Source organism: Notolepis coatsorum, assembly GCF_963971535.1.
Source record: "Notolepis coatsorum genome assembly, chromosome: 2".
Classification (NCBI taxonomy): domain Eukaryota; kingdom Metazoa; phylum Chordata; class Actinopteri; order Aulopiformes; family Paralepididae; genus Notolepis; species Notolepis coatsorum.
Window position 1 is genome coordinate 107,745,064 of NC_140166.1, and position 17,488 is coordinate 107,762,551.

General features: G+C 40.9%; 1 protein-coding gene across 1 annotated transcript in view; it reads right to left on the reverse strand.

Moving 5' to 3' along the window:
- Positions 1-16,150, reverse strand: part of tacr2 (tachykinin receptor 2) — a 36,677-nt gene extending 20,527 nt beyond the window's left edge. The window contains exons 1-5 of the mRNA XM_084308791.1: positions 16,010-16,150; positions 15,236-15,387; positions 13,913-14,208; positions 5,952-6,146; positions 5,582-5,732 (exon numbers count right to left, since the gene is read on the reverse strand). Of these exons, the coding sequence (XP_084164917.1) occupies positions 5,582-5,732; positions 5,952-6,146; positions 13,913-14,208; positions 15,236-15,331 (738 nt within the window). The 5' untranslated portion in view covers positions 15,332-15,387; positions 16,010-16,150. The remainder of the gene's footprint in view (positions 1-5,581; positions 5,733-5,951; positions 6,147-13,912; positions 14,209-15,235; positions 15,388-16,009) is intronic.
- Between the last annotated feature and the right edge of the window lie 1,338 nt (positions 16,151-17,488).

Sequence of the window (17,488 nt, forward strand, 5' to 3'; positions counted from 1 at the left end):
CCTAGCGAGGGTGGCGGAGAGGAGGAGCCTTGCTAAGCTCCAGGCCATCAGGGAAAACCCCTCCCACCCACTATACACAGACTTGGCTGACAGGAGGAGCATGTTCAGTGCTAGGCTCACACTACCTAAATGCACCACTGAACGGCACAGGAAGTCCTTCATTCCAACAGCCATCAGACTATACAATGCATCACTGTGCCTCACTGCATCACTGAGCACAGAGTGACAGTTACCATCTTCCTGGACTCTTACTTTTGAAACAGCACTGTGCAATACTACACCTACTGTAGACCTCTTATTCGTGACCTGTTCTGTCTAAATGTTTAATGTTGAGCGATTTGCAGTGTCAAATTTCCCTCAGGATAATAAAAGTATTTCTATTCTATTCTATTCTATTAGCCCAATTTATAAGACAAACAGAAGAAGTTGTCCCTATAACAATCAAAGATACCCCACACAAAATTGCTCTTTATGCGGACGACTTACTAATTTTTATGCAGGACCCCTCCCAATCGGCCACAAATTTACTTAGGATAATTGACGAATTTGGTAAACTATCGGCCTTCAAAATCAATTGGCCCAAATCAGCTTGTCTACCTCTTAATGAATTGGCCAGAACGGTGCAACTACCGGCCGACATTCCCATAGTTAAACATTTTAAATGCTGCATCCACACCCTTTTTATAAGCTCATCAGAGACAGAACAACCACAAGGGATTTGGTGTCAGATTTCTATACACTCTTACTCAAATCCACATACAAAAACCATTGGATATGGTTTAGCGGGAGGACATCCCAGAATTAGACCCTGAGTTTGATTGGGATGATATCTGGACTAATATCACATTGGCTTCCCTTAAACCTAATCACCAACAAATACATTTAAATTATATTCATAGGACATACTGTATCACACACCTAGGAAGCTGTATGCTATGGGGTTGGTGGCTGACTCTCGGTGCACTATGTGCTCTCTGAGGGCCTCTGGCACTTATATGCACATGTTTTGGGAATACCCACCGGTGGCTCGTTTTTGGAAAACCATAACAACTAAACTTTCAAATATATGTAACCTGACAATTCCTCTTGCCGCAGCAACACTAATCCTAAATGATATCTCACTACTACCGGCCTCCATACAACAAAAAATACTAATTTTAGCAGTAGTTACAGCAGCCAAAAAATGTATAGCCATGAGGTGGAAACAGCCTTTTGGATGTCATTTACATGGAGATCTCCACTGCTCAGGTGATTGGATTTGGGCAATCCAACATTGAACTATGGGCCTCAGCAGCCGAGAAAGTAAAGGCCATGATCTAGCGGCGGAGCGGGGTCAGTGTTGGTCATGAGGGGTCCTGGGGTGGGGGGTGGGAGTGGGGGAAGAAATGTCTTTTGTAATGTCTGTGGTAACATAATAACATTTTTATATTCTGTTTTTATTATTTTAATTATTTCTATTTTCTATTTTCTAGTCATTATTGTTATAATTATTATTGCATTTATTGTCCTGTGAAGTCTTGTTTATTAATATTATTACTGTATTGTGTTTTGTCTTGTTTCATGTGGAAAGGAAACTAATTTAAATAATAAAAAGATTTGATAAAAAAAATAAAGATTACGGTCGTTTCAGTCTGTTGTCGATCTATTCAGCCTTCATCGCCTCTCCTGGCCGTGTCTGTGTTGTGTTACATTGTATCAAAAAGGATAGTTTATTTGAATAAACAAAGGTTCTCATACAGAATGAAGTGAATTGAAAGTCTTTAGGGGTCTAAGGAAAGAAACTAAATTAATAAGGCTCCATTTTATCGCTCTGAATATCCACTCGTGGTTGTGCAACCTATCTCCCTCCTAGCTCGCTCTCTCGCTCGCTCTGGCTCGCTATCCAGACTCAACTGAACTGCGACGGCAACCACTCGTCACCCCTGACCCAAAAACACACCACTCTCTCTGTCTCTCTCTATCTGTGAACGGAATGTTCCACCTAAGGAATGTGGCCTTGAAGCCTAACTGCATCATCTATCTCCTCACAGGACAGGCCTGAGCTATCAACCTGTGAAATGTGTCTGTCCCGACACCTTCAGTATGAAAGACTAAAAACCACGTTGCCTGAATTACAGTTTTACGACTGCTTTGACGCATTTTGCACATCATGTTCAATGTGCAAAACTCAAAATGCAAATTGCCAAACTAACTTTCAAAATTCATACTCAAAGATAATAAATGCTATGCTTACATATAAAGTGCATAACTCTTAATGCAAAGTTCTAAACTGACTTGGAGAATTGCAAAGTGCAAAACTGTTAATACAAAGTGCCAAACTCTAAATCATATGCTCCATTCTCAGAATACAGCCACCTAATACTACATCAATGTTCAATTGCTTATTGCTACACAGGCAATAATAAAAGGTTGCTTAAAAACCTGAAGAAAGGACCAACATGGAGTAAGTCGGTGCAGCTGAGGTTGGCAACGAAGGACAGGGTCATGGACGGGGTGGTAGTGGCCAAGGAGGCAGAAGAACATCTGTCTCAAATGAAAATATAACCACAACTGTTGACCACGTAATACAGTAAACCGAGGTCTAACACTGGCTGAAGCTGGCAGGGTGGCGTCTATTCGAATACCAACCGTTTTGTGCGTTTTGCTAATCTGATTGGCCACTGACGTTTCTGGTCATGTGACATGTGCACCAATCGTGTGACGGCAAGTTCTTTCGCCGGTTAAGCTTAGGCACTCTTTCGAAGTTGGTTAAGGTTAGAGTTTGTCTTAGACTGAGCATGGCGATAGAACGCCAGCCCGATTCCAAACTCTAACCTTAACCAACTTCGAAAGAGTCGCCTAAGCTTAACCAGTGATAAACTAGGCGTTAGGTAGTTTGCTGCTGGTCGGGCGGAAATGGGCGCATCACGCGATTGGGCGCACATGTCACATGACCAGAAACGTCAGTGGCCAATCAGATTTGCAAAACGCACAAAACGGTTGGTATTCGAATAGACGCGGCAGGGTGGGGCAGTCAAACCTGAACAGGTCAACGGTGGCATCCATTATACGATTATTTACAGTAAGAGATATAATCGGTAAGTCAATATGTGTAATTTACTGTACAGTAACTGTATATTGAAATTACAATAATTGTGAAATTGATATTGTTGTCTGTTACAGTATATTTCATAAATACTAAAGGTATTTATGGGTTTATTGACTTGACTTGACTTGGTGTGGGTGTGAATAATTTTTGTAATTGTTATTTTTACTTATTAGAACTGAACGAGCACCACCAAGTTTTTTTTTTTTATTTCTTTTTTTTACAATAGCTTGTTTACTGTAACTGTTTTTGTTTTTACTGTAAAATACAAAGCATTACTGTATGTTTCTTTACTGTAACAATTAAACTTCAAATAATCAAATAATCTTTCATAAAAACATAAGCGCTATACTGCAGTCTATCACAGGGGTTACTGTATGAGGAAATGACCATTGCATAGTCTCTTTTGGTAACAAGTATTCTGTGTTTGACCGCATTACTGTATTTGTTAATGGCTGTTGTATTTGAAAATGCACCAATAAGTAAACTTCAATGATGCACATATCCACTATTCTGGTGCTGTGATACTGTACACTTTTGCATAATCTATTCTCTGATCTGACACTGGTATTTTATGGTAATTTTGCATGCTGTATTACATTTTGAACACAAAATTAGGAGTATAGCATTCTGTGTTACTGTAATAGCTGATAACGGAGTCTTCGAAAATATCCAGTCAATCAGCCTCACGACTATTGGGTGAACATTGAAAAAGCACCAAGTAACCCCCCTTTTTTACTGTACTTTACAATAGTTTGTTTACTGTAACCTTTTTTGTTTTTACTGTACAATACAGAGCATTACTGTATGTATTTTTCTTTACTGTAATGATTAAACTTCAAATACTGTAATTCATATATTTTGTTTGTCTTTCATAAAGACACAAGCACTATACTGCAGTCTATCACAGCGGTTATGAGGAAATTACTAGGGATGCTCGATATTGGCTTTTTTACCGATACCGATATTCCGATATTGTCCAACTCTTAATTTCGATACCGATACCGATACCGATATCAACCGATACCGATATATGCAGGGTTTCCCCCCAAAAAAACTGAATAATTTCAGGTAATTAATAATTTCACTGGATGCATCAAAAGGCTTTCTAAATGTAAGCATTATCTGTGCAAAATATGATAATTAAAAAAGTAAAAATTAACATTACATATCTCTTGTTGTTGAATTAAACCAACATGCATACTTTTGACAATAAATAAAATAAGAATTGGTTCTTACTTGCTTGCCTGGGTAAATAAAGGTTAAATAAATGTAAAAAAAAAAAAATTTGATACCGATATTTTCCGATATCACATTTTACTGCCGATATCGGCCGATAATATCGGTCGGCCGATAATATCGGACATCCCTAGAAATTACCATTGTATAGTCTATTTTGGTAACAAGTACATACATTGTGTTTGACCACATTATTTGGTATTTGAAAAGTGCACTAATAATTCAACTTCAACGATGAACATATCCATTGTTTTGACACTATGATAAACTTTTGCAGGACATATAATCTAATTTGGTTCAGTTGTTCACTTACTGTAATTGTTTGAAATATCTAATGTTCTGGTGCTGTTATAAGCTTTTGCATAATTATACTATTCTCTGATTTGACACTGGTATTTAAATTTTGCATGCTATATTGCATTTTGAACCCAAAATTCGCAGTATATCGTGCAAAATGCATCACAGCAGTCGTAAAAAAAAACTGTAAGTAATTTGGATTTGGACATGTGGTAGTAGTAGTAGTGGTATGGTTGTGGTAGTGGTAGTGGTGGTGGTAGTGGTGGTGGTAGTAGTGGTGGTAGTAGTGGTAGTGGTAGTGGTTGTGGTGGTAGTGGTAGTGGTTGTGGTAGTAGTGGTTGTAATGTGTGTACCTTGCGTTTAGAAGTCATCAGGTTGTGGTTGTGGTGGTGGTAGTGGTGGTTGTAATGTGTGTACCTTGCATTTAGAAGTCATCCGGTTGTGGTTGTGGTGGTGGTAGTGGTGGTTGTAATGTGTGTACCTTGCATTTAGAAGTCATCAGGTTGTGGTTGTGGTGGTGGTAGTGGTGGTTGTAATGTGTGTACCTTGCATTTAGAAGTCATCAGGTTGTGGTTGTGGTGGTGGTAGTGGTGGTTGTAATGTGTGTACCTTACGTTTAGAAGTCATCAGGTTGTGGTTGTGGTAGTGGTTGTAATGTGTGTACCTTGCGTTTAGAAGTCATCAGGTTGTGGTTGTGGTAGTGGTTGTAATGTGTGTACCTTGCGTTTAGAAGACATCAGGTTGTGGTTGTGGTGGTGGTTGTAATGTGTATACCTTGCGTTTAGAAGACATCAGGTTGTGGTTGTGGTAGTGGTTGTAATGTGTGTACCTTGCGTTTAGAAGACATCAGGTTGTGGTTGTGGTGGTGGTTGTAATGTGTATACCTTGCGTTTAGAAGACATCAGGTTGTGGTTGTGATTGTGGTAGTAGTTGTGGTTGTAGTAGTTGTAATGTGTGTACCTTGCGTTTAGAAGTCAGCAGGTTCTGGTAGTGGTCGGAGGTGTTTCCAGGGATGCTGCCCCCCCACAGTGTCTGACCCACCAAGCTGTAGGTCACCAACATTACCAGCAGGGGGAGCAAGTAGATCAATAATATCACCGCCAGCTGGTAACTAGATAGACAGACAGACAGACAGACAGACAGACAGACAGACAGGCAGGCAGACAGACAGACAGACAGACAGACAGACAGACAGACAGACAGACAGACAGACAGACAGACAGACAGACAGACAGACAGACAGACAGACAGACAGACAGACAGACAGATCAGTACTCTTATATCTTATTTTATCTTATCTTACCTATCTACATATCTCTCTCTATCTTACGTTAGTTGGTGAGTTCCTCCGTAGTCATCAGGCCAGGCCACCATGCAGACAGTTCTGGGGTAGTAGAACCTGGTGACACTGTAGTAACACTGAGGGAAGGCCAATGAGAAGGCCACAGCCCAGATCACACCAATCACAATCTTAGTAGAGGTGGAGGAGAGGCGGGGCTTCATAGGATGGATGATAGCCATGTACCTGCAAGGGGAAGGAGGGGGGGGGGGGTATTCACGTTTATTCACTTTTCAACAGTTGTCTATTTATGTAATTAATATTTTATTCTTTATAAAGAAAGAAAGAAAGAAAGAAAGAAAGAAAGAAAGAAAGAAAGAAAGAAAGAAAGAAAGAAAGAAAGAAAGAAAGAAAGAAAAAGAAAGAAGAAAGAAAGAAAGAAAGAAAGAAAGAAAGAAAGAAATGTTGAATGTTCCACTCCTCCTCCCCCTTTCCTTCATCCATCCATCCATAATACCACACCAAAACAGTCAGTTACATTTGTGGGCTGCATTGTGTGTGAGAGAGAGAGAGAGAGAGAGAGAGAGAGAGAGAGAGAGAGAGAGAGAGGAGAGAGAGAGAGAGAGAGAGAGAGAGAGAGAGAGAGAGAGAGAGAGAGAGAGAGAGAGAGAGAGAGAGAGAGAGAGAGAGAGAGAGAGAGAGAAACCATTGGTCAAATGAGACCCTTCAGGCCATTACAGGTCATTAAACCCAGACCACAGAACCACTGAGAGCATTAGATGTCAACCAGGGGCTAGTACTACTCTACACCAGTACTACTCTACACCAGTACTACTCTACACCAGTACTACCCTACACCAGTACTACTCTACACCAGTACTACTCTACACCAGTACTACTCTACACCAGTACTACTCTACACCAGTACTACTCTACACCAGTACTACCCTACACCAGTACTACCCTACACCAGTACTACCTACACCAGTACTACTCTACACCAGTACTACTCTACACCAGTACTACCCTACACCAGTACTACCCTACACCAGTACTACCCTACACCAGTACTACTCTACACCTTACTACTCTACACCAGTACTACCCTACACCAGTACTACCCTACTCTACACCAGTACTACTCTACTCTACACTAGTACTACTCTACACCAGTACTACTCTACACCAGTACTACTCTACACCAGTACTACCCTACACCAGTACTACTCTACACAGTACTACTCTACACCAGTACTCTACACTAGTACTACTCTACACCAGTACTACCCTACACCAGTACTACTCTGCACCAGTACTACTCTACACCAGTACTCTACACCAGTACTACCTACACCAGTACTACTCTACACCAGTACTACTCTACACCAGTACTACTCTACACCAGTACTACCCTACACCAGTACTACTCTACACCAGTACTACTCTACACCAGTACTACCCTACACCAGTATCTCTACACCAGTACTACTCTACACCAGTACTACTCTACACCAGTACTACTCTACACCAGTACTACTCTACACCAGTACTACCCTACACCAGTACTACCCTACACCAGTACTACCCTACACCAGTACTACTCTACACCAGTACTACTCTACACTAGTACTACCCTACACCAGTACTACCCTACACCAGTACTACCCTACACCAGTACTACTCTACACCAGTACTACTCTACACCAGTACTACCCTACACCAGTACTACCCTACTCTACACCAGTACTACTCTACTCTACACTAGTACTACTCTACACCAGTACTACTCTACACCAGTACTACTCTACACCAGTACTACCCTACACCAGTACTACTCTACACAGTACTACTCTACACCAGTACTACTCTACACTAGTACTACTCTACACCAGTACTACCCTACACCAGTACTACTCTGCACCAGTACTACTCTACACCAGTACTACTCTACACCAGTACTACTCTACACCAGTACTACTCTACACCAGTACTACTCTACACCAGTACTACTCTACACCAGTACTACTCTACACTAGTACTACTCTACACTAGTACTACTCTACACCAGTACTACTCTACACCAGTACTACCCTACACCAGTACTACTCTACACCAGTACTACTCTACACCAGTACTACCCTACAGTACTACTCTACACCAGTACTACCATACAGTACTACTCTACACCATTACTACTCTGCTAGTGCCATGGATGTGGGTAATGAAGCAAACGGATGTTGTCAAGTATGAAATTACTTTTCTATCTTTCCTTGTTCTATGCTAAGAGGGCGCCGTCACAAATACAAGATGAGGAGATATTCTGAAGTCATAAAATCCAATGATGCCATGAATTTGAGGTTAATGAGGAGGAATTACTGAGTAGTAGGCAGATTATCCAGCTGCTTCTGGGAGACACAGATACTCTTGTTGCTGTGATTCTCCAACCTATTGCTTTGTGGCCCCTAATTACAGAGAGACTGCGTCTGCACGATATTGGAAAAAAACATACATTGCAATATCTTAATTTTTTGCTATTTATATTGCAATATGAAAAAATACAAAAGAACTTGGGAATTTGGGAAGAATGAATCGCTCTAGCAATGATTAGGGTGAATCTGGAGGGAAATGAGGTGGTTGTTTAATACTGTGGTTGACTCACCATGACACCATTGTATTCAGATAATACTCATGTAACAATCCAGGCTAAAGTCCTGGATCCAACAGGATGTTAATCATTCACGTTGCTCACCCTACAATAGGGGGGCTCATCTATGAATGTGTGGGGTGGTGAGATCCAGGAGATTACAGGCTGTTTATCACTGTTCTCCAGTTTAAAGCAAAACATTAAACTTTGAATTAAGATAAGATAAGATATTCCTTTATTGATCCCCTTGGGGAAATTGGGGCATCGTAGCAGCATGGGGGAGGGGGGAGGTGAGGTACAGGTACAGGTATAGGCATGGTAATAGTAGAAGACATAAATATAGGCAATACAACTATAGTAAAGATAAAAAATAAGCAGTGTAAACAATACAATTAACTCTGAATTAGCGTCCTTATATCCTACACACAAAGAAACAACAACATTCCATGTCCACAATGCGTTGCTTTGATATCGATCTAACGAGGGACTGTCATTTGTGACCCCCCCCCCCCCCAACAGGGTCAAGTGTAGACAGAATGGTAAACTTTGACACAAAAGCAGTGGTTCTCAAACTTTTTCTGTCAGGCCCCCCTTTGGCGGAACAACGTGTTTTTCTTAACTGATGGCAAATCAGAATATAAATCTGTACTCAATGTAAACAAATATATATTTAAATGTTTTCTTTTATTTTACAGCCACAGGATACAGTGAAAACAATTATGAACTCATATTTACCTGTTGTCTAGTGCTAGTCCTCGTATCAAGAGCTGAGACAGTCAACTAGAAAGGTCAAACATGTCTCCTTTCCTATGGTGGTGGGCCTACCTTAGTTTGTTTCCTTATGGATCACTGATTGGAGTTCTAAGAACCTGTAATAATAATAATAATAATAATAATAATAATAATAATAATAATAATAATAATAATAATAATAATAATAATAATAATAATAATAATAATAATAATAATAATAATAATAATAATAATAATAATAATAATAATAATAATAATAATAATAATAATAATAATAATAATAATTAAATTCGTACCGCACTTTATATTTGTGAAAATCCCTATGATCCTTGAGATGAGACTGGACTGGAGAACAAACTGACTGTGAGATCCACTAGGTGGTGGCAGAGCTCCATAGATGACATGGTATTAGACGATATTCTGACTAAACTACCACTTCATTAGGAAGATGGTTATTTAGACAGTTGAATGCACAGCTTTTAAAGCAGAAGGTTCATTCAAATAGAAATTTTAGAATCTTGTAAATATTTAGGAATTTGGTTAGATAATATGCTCTCTTTTTACACCTATGTGGAACACCTTTCTAAGTTGAAAGTAAAAATTGGATTCTTGTATAGAAAATAATATAGTTTTTCTACTGCCAGTAAAAAGACCACGATCAACAATTATGTCTGTATTTGATTATGGTGACATTCTCTACATGCATGCCTCTCGCTCCACCTTAAAACCCCTCAATGCTGAGTATCATAGCGCACTGTGTTTTATCACTGGAGATACATTTCTCACTCACCATTGTATTTTATATGAAAAAGTGGGATAGCTTTGTTTAACAGAAAGATGAGGGACATACATTGTATTTGATTAATTTATAAAGCTCTGCTTATGAAACATCCCTATTATCTTTGATTGCTTTTAAATATAGCACATAATATGGTACTAGGTCACAGGATTACTTAGCTTTAGAAGTTAGAACATTTCATTAGAAGATTTTAAAGTTTTGAACTCTGATATTTTAGATGTTGTTTGTACTTGTTTCCTTTGATATACATGTTTATTGATGTTCAACTGAATCTTGGTCTAAACTGTACTTGCTTGTACAATGTGTTTTATATGTCTATTGTACACAGGCCACCGTTAAAAAACAAACATTGGTCTCAAGGTGCTTCCTGTTTAAATAAAGGACAAATAAAAATAAATAAACGTGAACTACTAACAACTAGCTAAGTGTTGTCTGTAAATATGGAGCAGTGTCCTCTGTAACATCCCCATAGTGACCAACAGTCTAAACATCAGCTGGTATAGAATCATAAAATCTGGTTCTAGATCTGTAGTGTGTGGTTCTATAGATGTTCTGTTGGTTCTATAGACATTATGTAGTGTGTGTGTGTGTGTGTGTGTGTGTGTGTGTGTGTGTGTGTGTGTGTGTGTGTGTGTGTGTGTGTGTGTGTGTGTGTGTGTGTGTGTGTGTGTGTGTGTGTGTGTGTGTGTGTGTGTGTGTGTGTGTGTGTGTTATATAAATGTTCTGTAGTGTGATTCTATCTGGTATATTATATAGTGTGTGGTTCTATAGTGTGTTTTTCTATAGATGTTCTGTAGTGTGTGTTTATATAGATGTTCTGTAGTGTGTGGTTCTATAGATGTTCTGTATTGTGTGGTTCTATAGATGTAATGTAGTATGTGGTTCTATCTGGTATATTATATAGTGTGTGGTTCTATAGATGTTCTGTAGTATGTGGTTCTATCTGGTATATTATATAGTGTATGATTCTATAGATATTCTGTAGTGTGTGGTTCTATGTTCTGTATTTTGTGGTTCTATGGTGTGTGGTTCTATAGATGTAGTTCTATAGATGATGTTCTATGATGAAATTACATACCTAGGTTCCATCCTAGAGGCAAATCTTTCCTGTGACAAAATGGCATCCAATGTAATAAAAAAAAGTCAACTCAACCAACAAACTATATTCTTGTACCGGATCTCCTCTCTGGTAAACAAGAATACCCTGAAGACTCTGTCAGGAGCACTCATTCAAGGGTACTACGACTATGCTTGCACCTCATGGTACCAAAGCACCTCAAAGGCGCTAAAAACTAAATTACAAACATCACAAAACAAACTGGTCAGACTACTGCTTGACCTTACCCCTAGAACCCACCTCACCCCTGCCCACTTTGACAACCTAGGATGGCTTAGAGTAGACGACAGAGTACAGCAACTTGCAATGGGCCTGGTCTACAAGATACACTACACGACTAAGGTACCCATGTACATGTCAAAATACTTCCCAAAGGTCAGTGAATACCACGACCACAACACCAGAGGGAGCTCCACAAATCATGTTAAACCCAGATTCGGCTCAAACAAGGGACTAAACACGTTTCGCAATTATGCCACATCAATGTGGAACACCCTACCCACAGCTGTAAAGGAATATGAATCACTACCCACTTTTAAAACCACTCTCAAAGAGCACCTACGGGAGACTGCCATTCGAAACTGGCCCCTGTAAATGTCCTAACCCAACCCCCTCCAATGTACAGTAAATGTCCTAACCCAGTAATACACAAGACCCTCTTCTTGGACCAAGTAAGGTTTCGTCGATAATCCAATTTACAGTTACCCCCACCCCGCCTACCAATCCCCCCACCCACCCCACCCACCCACCTCCAATGTACAGTTCCCCCCTCACCCCACCTACCCAACCCCCCCCCCCCCCCCACCTCCTCCAATGTACAGTTTCTTCGTCAAATGTAAATCTGGTATGTCATAGATGTATAGATGTAGCAGTACTGTCTATCTGTATGTCATGTATATAGGGTGACCAGATCCCAATAAACCAAATGTGGGACAAATGGTATGTTTGTGAGGGACAATGTGGGACACCCCCCCCCCCAGTGCAGCCCCCTCCCCTTTTTTTGGTGGACTGTCCCTGTCGCCTCCTTCAAGGCTCATCCACCACTGTCCTCATTAAAATGACCACAAGCCTAATATGTTTTGCCCTTATTCATATTTTCTTTTTTTCCCCTTTTGTCTCTAATGGGTGTTAAGTACTCAAAATAAATAAAATTAGCACCCAGACTTACTATCACTTATGATTATAGGTCTGGACCTGCAGTCTTATCACACACGCACGCACACAGCTCTCCCCCCTCTCTCTTACTCTGCCCCCCACAGATTCTGGACTAACCCCTCTGACACAAAGTAAAGTGTCTGTGTGTGTGTCACACACACAGACACACACTGCCACTTTACTTTACTGCCATTAATTAGTTTGTTTATTTCGTGTACATCATATTAGTTTACTGCCATATCCATCATCTCACTGCCACTTTACTGCCATTATTGTATTATTGTATTTTACTGCCATTATTTATTATTCATACTTACTATATGTACCACTGCTGCTAAAAGTGTTGCACTAAGTTCTCGTTTACCTCTATTTACATTCACTCATACATTCACTTTTTTTAGCTACTGTCTACATTGTATATAGTCCTGTATACTGTCCATTATGTTACTTTATAGTGTACTATGTTACTTTATGTTTATAGTGTACTATATGTTACTTTATGTTTATATTAGATCTTGTTCTTTATATACACCGTGGGAAGGCGGGAATGCAATTTAATTTATCTGTATGTCTTGCACATTACGAGAGGTGACAATAAAGCTGACTTTGACTTTTGACTAACAAAAGTAACTCACCAAAACAACTCACACGTCCAGGGATTCACACTGGCACTGCAGTGATGAGAGCAGGAACAGTAATGGCACAATAATAAAGTACAGAATACAATTATCTTCCACCTGCACTGATTTGTGTGGGGGGGGGTTACCGGTTACATGAACGACTACTCGCATCTTATTTATTGTTATCATTAGTTTTCAATCTAAACCCTTTGGGATTGCTTTCCCCTTTTCAAACTTGGACCAAGCGCTATTCTCTCGTGCTGAGCAGCGGAGATACTGTAACAGCAGCGTGTGGAACTGATCTGATCCGTAGCGCGCGTGTATCCCTTGCCTGGGTTCGTTGCGCCAGGCTCGAACGGATCCTCCGCGCGCAACAGCGTTAGGACTTGTTGTCATGTCGCCTGGATGTCCAGGATGCGGTGTCACTCGCGGTCAGATACTAGTAACGTTACCGCGACGCATAGAGGTTCTTCACATTGGCTGGGGGGGGGGGGGGGGGGGGGGGGGGGGGGGGGCGTTGGCGCGGATGACAACTAATCATGCGGGACATGGTCTCAATTTGCATGACGCGTGAAAAGAGACAGAAATGCTGTGCAATCACGCGCAATGCGTGACGTCTGGTCACCCTACATGTATGTCATATTATGTTATGATGAATTGAAAATGGGGGACCCTGATGTAAACAAGACGAAAGCCTTTCTCTGGTCTGCATCCCCTTAACAATTGTGTGTATTGAGCTGTACTGTATTGTACCCATTCTGCAATCCGTTAATAAAATGTTCAATCAATCAATCAATCTTTTGTAGTGTGAGGTTCAGTATAGATGTTATGTAGTATGTGGTTCTATAGATGTTCTGTAGTGTGTGGTTATATAGATGTTCTGCAGTGTGTGGTTCTATATATGTTCTGCAGTGTGGTTCCTACCTGTCCACAGCGATGGCAGCCATGGAGTAGATTGAGGAGAACATAGCTGTGATGGGGAAGAAGTTTTGGAAGCGACAGTATCCCAGGCCAAAGTACCAGTCATTGTGGAGGGCGTAGACGAAGTTGAACAGTGTGTTGAAGGTTGCCATGGAGACATCAGAGAACGCCAGGTTGACGATGAAGTAGTTGGTGACGGTGCGCATGCGACGGTGAGCCAAAATAATCCAGATTACTGTGATATTCCCTGTTACTGACACCAGGATTATCAGAGAATACGCTATGGCCCAGAGAGACACCTGGAAGAGGGGAGGAGAGGAGAGGAGAAGAGAAGAGAAGAGAAGAGAAGAGAAGAGAAGAGAAGAGAAGAGAAGAGAAGAGAAGAGAAGAGAAGAGAAGAGAAGAGAGGAGATGAGAAGAGAGAAAGGGAAAGGAGAAGAGGACATAGGAGAGGGGAGGAGAAGAGAAAAGAGGAGAGGAGAAGAGGAAATAAGAGGAGAAGATGAGAGGAGAAGGGAGGAGAGGAGAAGATAAATTAGATGATAGGAGAAGAGACGAGATAAGAGGATATGAGATTAGAAGAGAGGAGAGGAGAAGAGAATGGAGAGGAGAGGAGAAAAGCGGAGAGAAAGGGAAAAGAAAGGAGAAGTGAGGAAAGGAGAGGAGAAGAGAGGAGGGGAGACGAGAGAAGAAGAGAGGATGAGGAGATGAGGAGGAGAAGAGATGAGAGGAACAGAGGATATAAGAGGAGAAGAGAGGAGAGAATGGGAGAGGAGGATGTGCGAGGAGAGGAGAAGAGAGGAGGATAGGAGAGGAGATGAGAGGAGGGGAGAAGAGGATATGCCACCAATATGCTCTCCCTTTAAATTGGAACCCATTCACAAATTTCTTTTGCCATTCAGTTCAGTTCAGTTATTTTTTATTTCGGGCTTTGGACACACAACGGTCATTCCATAACTCCCCAAAGTTTTACCAGCTGCTATTGCAGCATTGTCCAATTGTCCAAAAAGGGTTAGGGAGAAGCACTAGGCTTGTCGGGCCCTACCCCTGAAGACTTACGTTTAGTTTGATTTTATTTATATATTTTTTTCATTCATTAATTCATAACTGTAATGGATTCACCCATGCATCCATTTATTCAGGCTTGTTTCATTATTTTCCTCCAAACAAAGTGACAACAGAGAAATAAACATTTTGCCTGAAGTTCACTGCTAAAATCTCAAAACCACCTTAGATTCCGAAGGAATTCCAGTAAATGTACTGTAGTCTATAGAAAATAACCCACATTCATTAATTCATTCATCAATTAATCCTCTCCTCTCCTACCTGCCAGACGGGTTGTTGGAACTGGTTCCCTGTTGTCTCGTTCCCGTCCTCAAGCCAGTCGGTGGTGACCGATACCGCCAGGGTTGTCGGTTCCATTCCTGGGTGTCGGTGTTGAGTCACACCATAGCTTCCATCCTCTATAGTCAACCAGTCTAGATTAAAACCACGTCTATTAAAACCTCCAGTCAACCATGCACGTCTACATTAAAATCATACATTACATTAAAACAATGTCTATATATTTCAAACCTCCTCGTCTAGATAAAAAAAACTCTAGTTTAAAAACCCCAAACACTGTTTAAACCCATAAACCATATAACTACAGAATTTTAACTTGGCTGATGATTGTGATGTTATCTTTAATTTAATCTAAACAAAAACACCATTTGCATTTTAGTGTAGTTCTTTCTTTACAAAAATGCCAGATATAACCGAGAAATCACATGAATCTACTTTTAGATCATATATCAGGGAAACCTCAATTGTCTCTTGATATTTAAATAAAAGGTTTGAAATTCAATTAAAATACATATTGATGTATATTCGCCCGACAAGCCAACTATACTGAGACATCAACAGCACACCCAGGCGTATAGGTAATAAATAATAACACCGGAGTTCACGCCGAGAAAAGAACAGTCTACAAAAGGATGCAGTTTTCCCTCTTTAGGAGTCTATCAACATATCAGACTAGTTTTATTCTGATCTAAAGTCCCAGAGAAGAACATATGTTTAGGTTGAGTTATTGTCTCCTTATCGTGGGGTTGGACTCACCAGATCCAGATGCGCTTTAAAAATCCAACTCGTCATTATTATTATTATTATATACATTTATTATATAGCGATCAGGCTCATCTCCTCTCCGTGGAACCGACTAGACGAAAGACGCACGGCACAGGTTCCAAAAGAAAACATCTCCAGTCCAGTCCAGACTACACTCTCCCTCTGCGCGCGCGGTGCTTCTTCAACTCCACCGACTAGAGCACGTGGGGGAGAGAGACTGAAAAAGGTGGATGGAGAGAGAGAGGGGGGGGGGGGGGGTAGCAGGAGACAGAGGGGGGAAGAGAGAAGGGAGAGACAGATATAATGACAGAGAGAAGGAGAGACGAGACACAGACATGCAGACAGAGACAGACAGACAGATAGACAGACAGACAGACAGACAGACAGACAGACAGACAGACAGACAGACAGACAGACAGACAGACAGACAGACAGACAGACAGACAGACAGACAGACAGACAGACAGACAGACAGACATATGGGACATTACCTGTCTTTTACCTGCCTCCAGGGCCGGACTGGGGAAATAATTCATACCGGGAGATATAGCGCGAAATATAGCCCCAATCAGGCCACTTTTTAAGCGGGGGGTCTGGGGGTCCCCCACCAGTTTTTTTGTTTTGTTACAAAGACTTAATTTCCTGCATTCTGGTGAATTTGAGTGCATGTGAATCACAAACTAATGAGCCAACAATTGCTTAGTACAATGTACTGTTATGGACCTCAAATAAAACTGTTGTGGCACTAGCAATGCTACTCTCTCCACCTTCAAAAAGAAAAAAGCAAGAGCACAACATATTTTTCTATTTACTATTATAATACAGTTAACCACTCTCTCCTGTAAGGGCCTTTTTTTTTTTTTTATCCCTCTCTCCTCCACCCTTTCTCTTTCTTCCACTGTCCATCTTGACATCAACGTTAATTGACTTTCGCTCTACTGTATCTCTCCCGAGTCCCTCACTACCTGGCTCATTGCCTGGCTGTTATTCTGCATCTGAGTGCCTTCTGCCATTCCATTAGCCGCCTCCGCTGTCAATCAGTTGTATCGCCTGGTCCCGCCTCCACCAATCACAAGCGGCAGCACGGCTCCATTGTGTGTGTGTGTGATCCGCGTGAGGGAGAGAGAGTCAGATAGTTCTCCAACTCTGTCGCAGACAGTGAAATCCTGGTTGTTCCCCACCCACCTAGGCTATCTAACTATCGCGCCGCGCCGCCGCCACAACTAGAAACAATGGCCTGGCAAAAAAAAAAAAAAAAAAAATTTTTTTTTTTTTTTTTTTTTTTATATATATATTTTTTTATCTGTGCAGGCCAGGCCACCGGGAAAACTCCCGGTGCTCCCGATGGCCAGTCCGGGCCTGCCTGCCTCCATGAATTAAACAATTAAAGACAGAATATTACTTGTCCTTTCTTTCAGAGTAAGAGCGCTCATTGTTTGAGGGAGACAATAAACGATTGATCTACTGTGT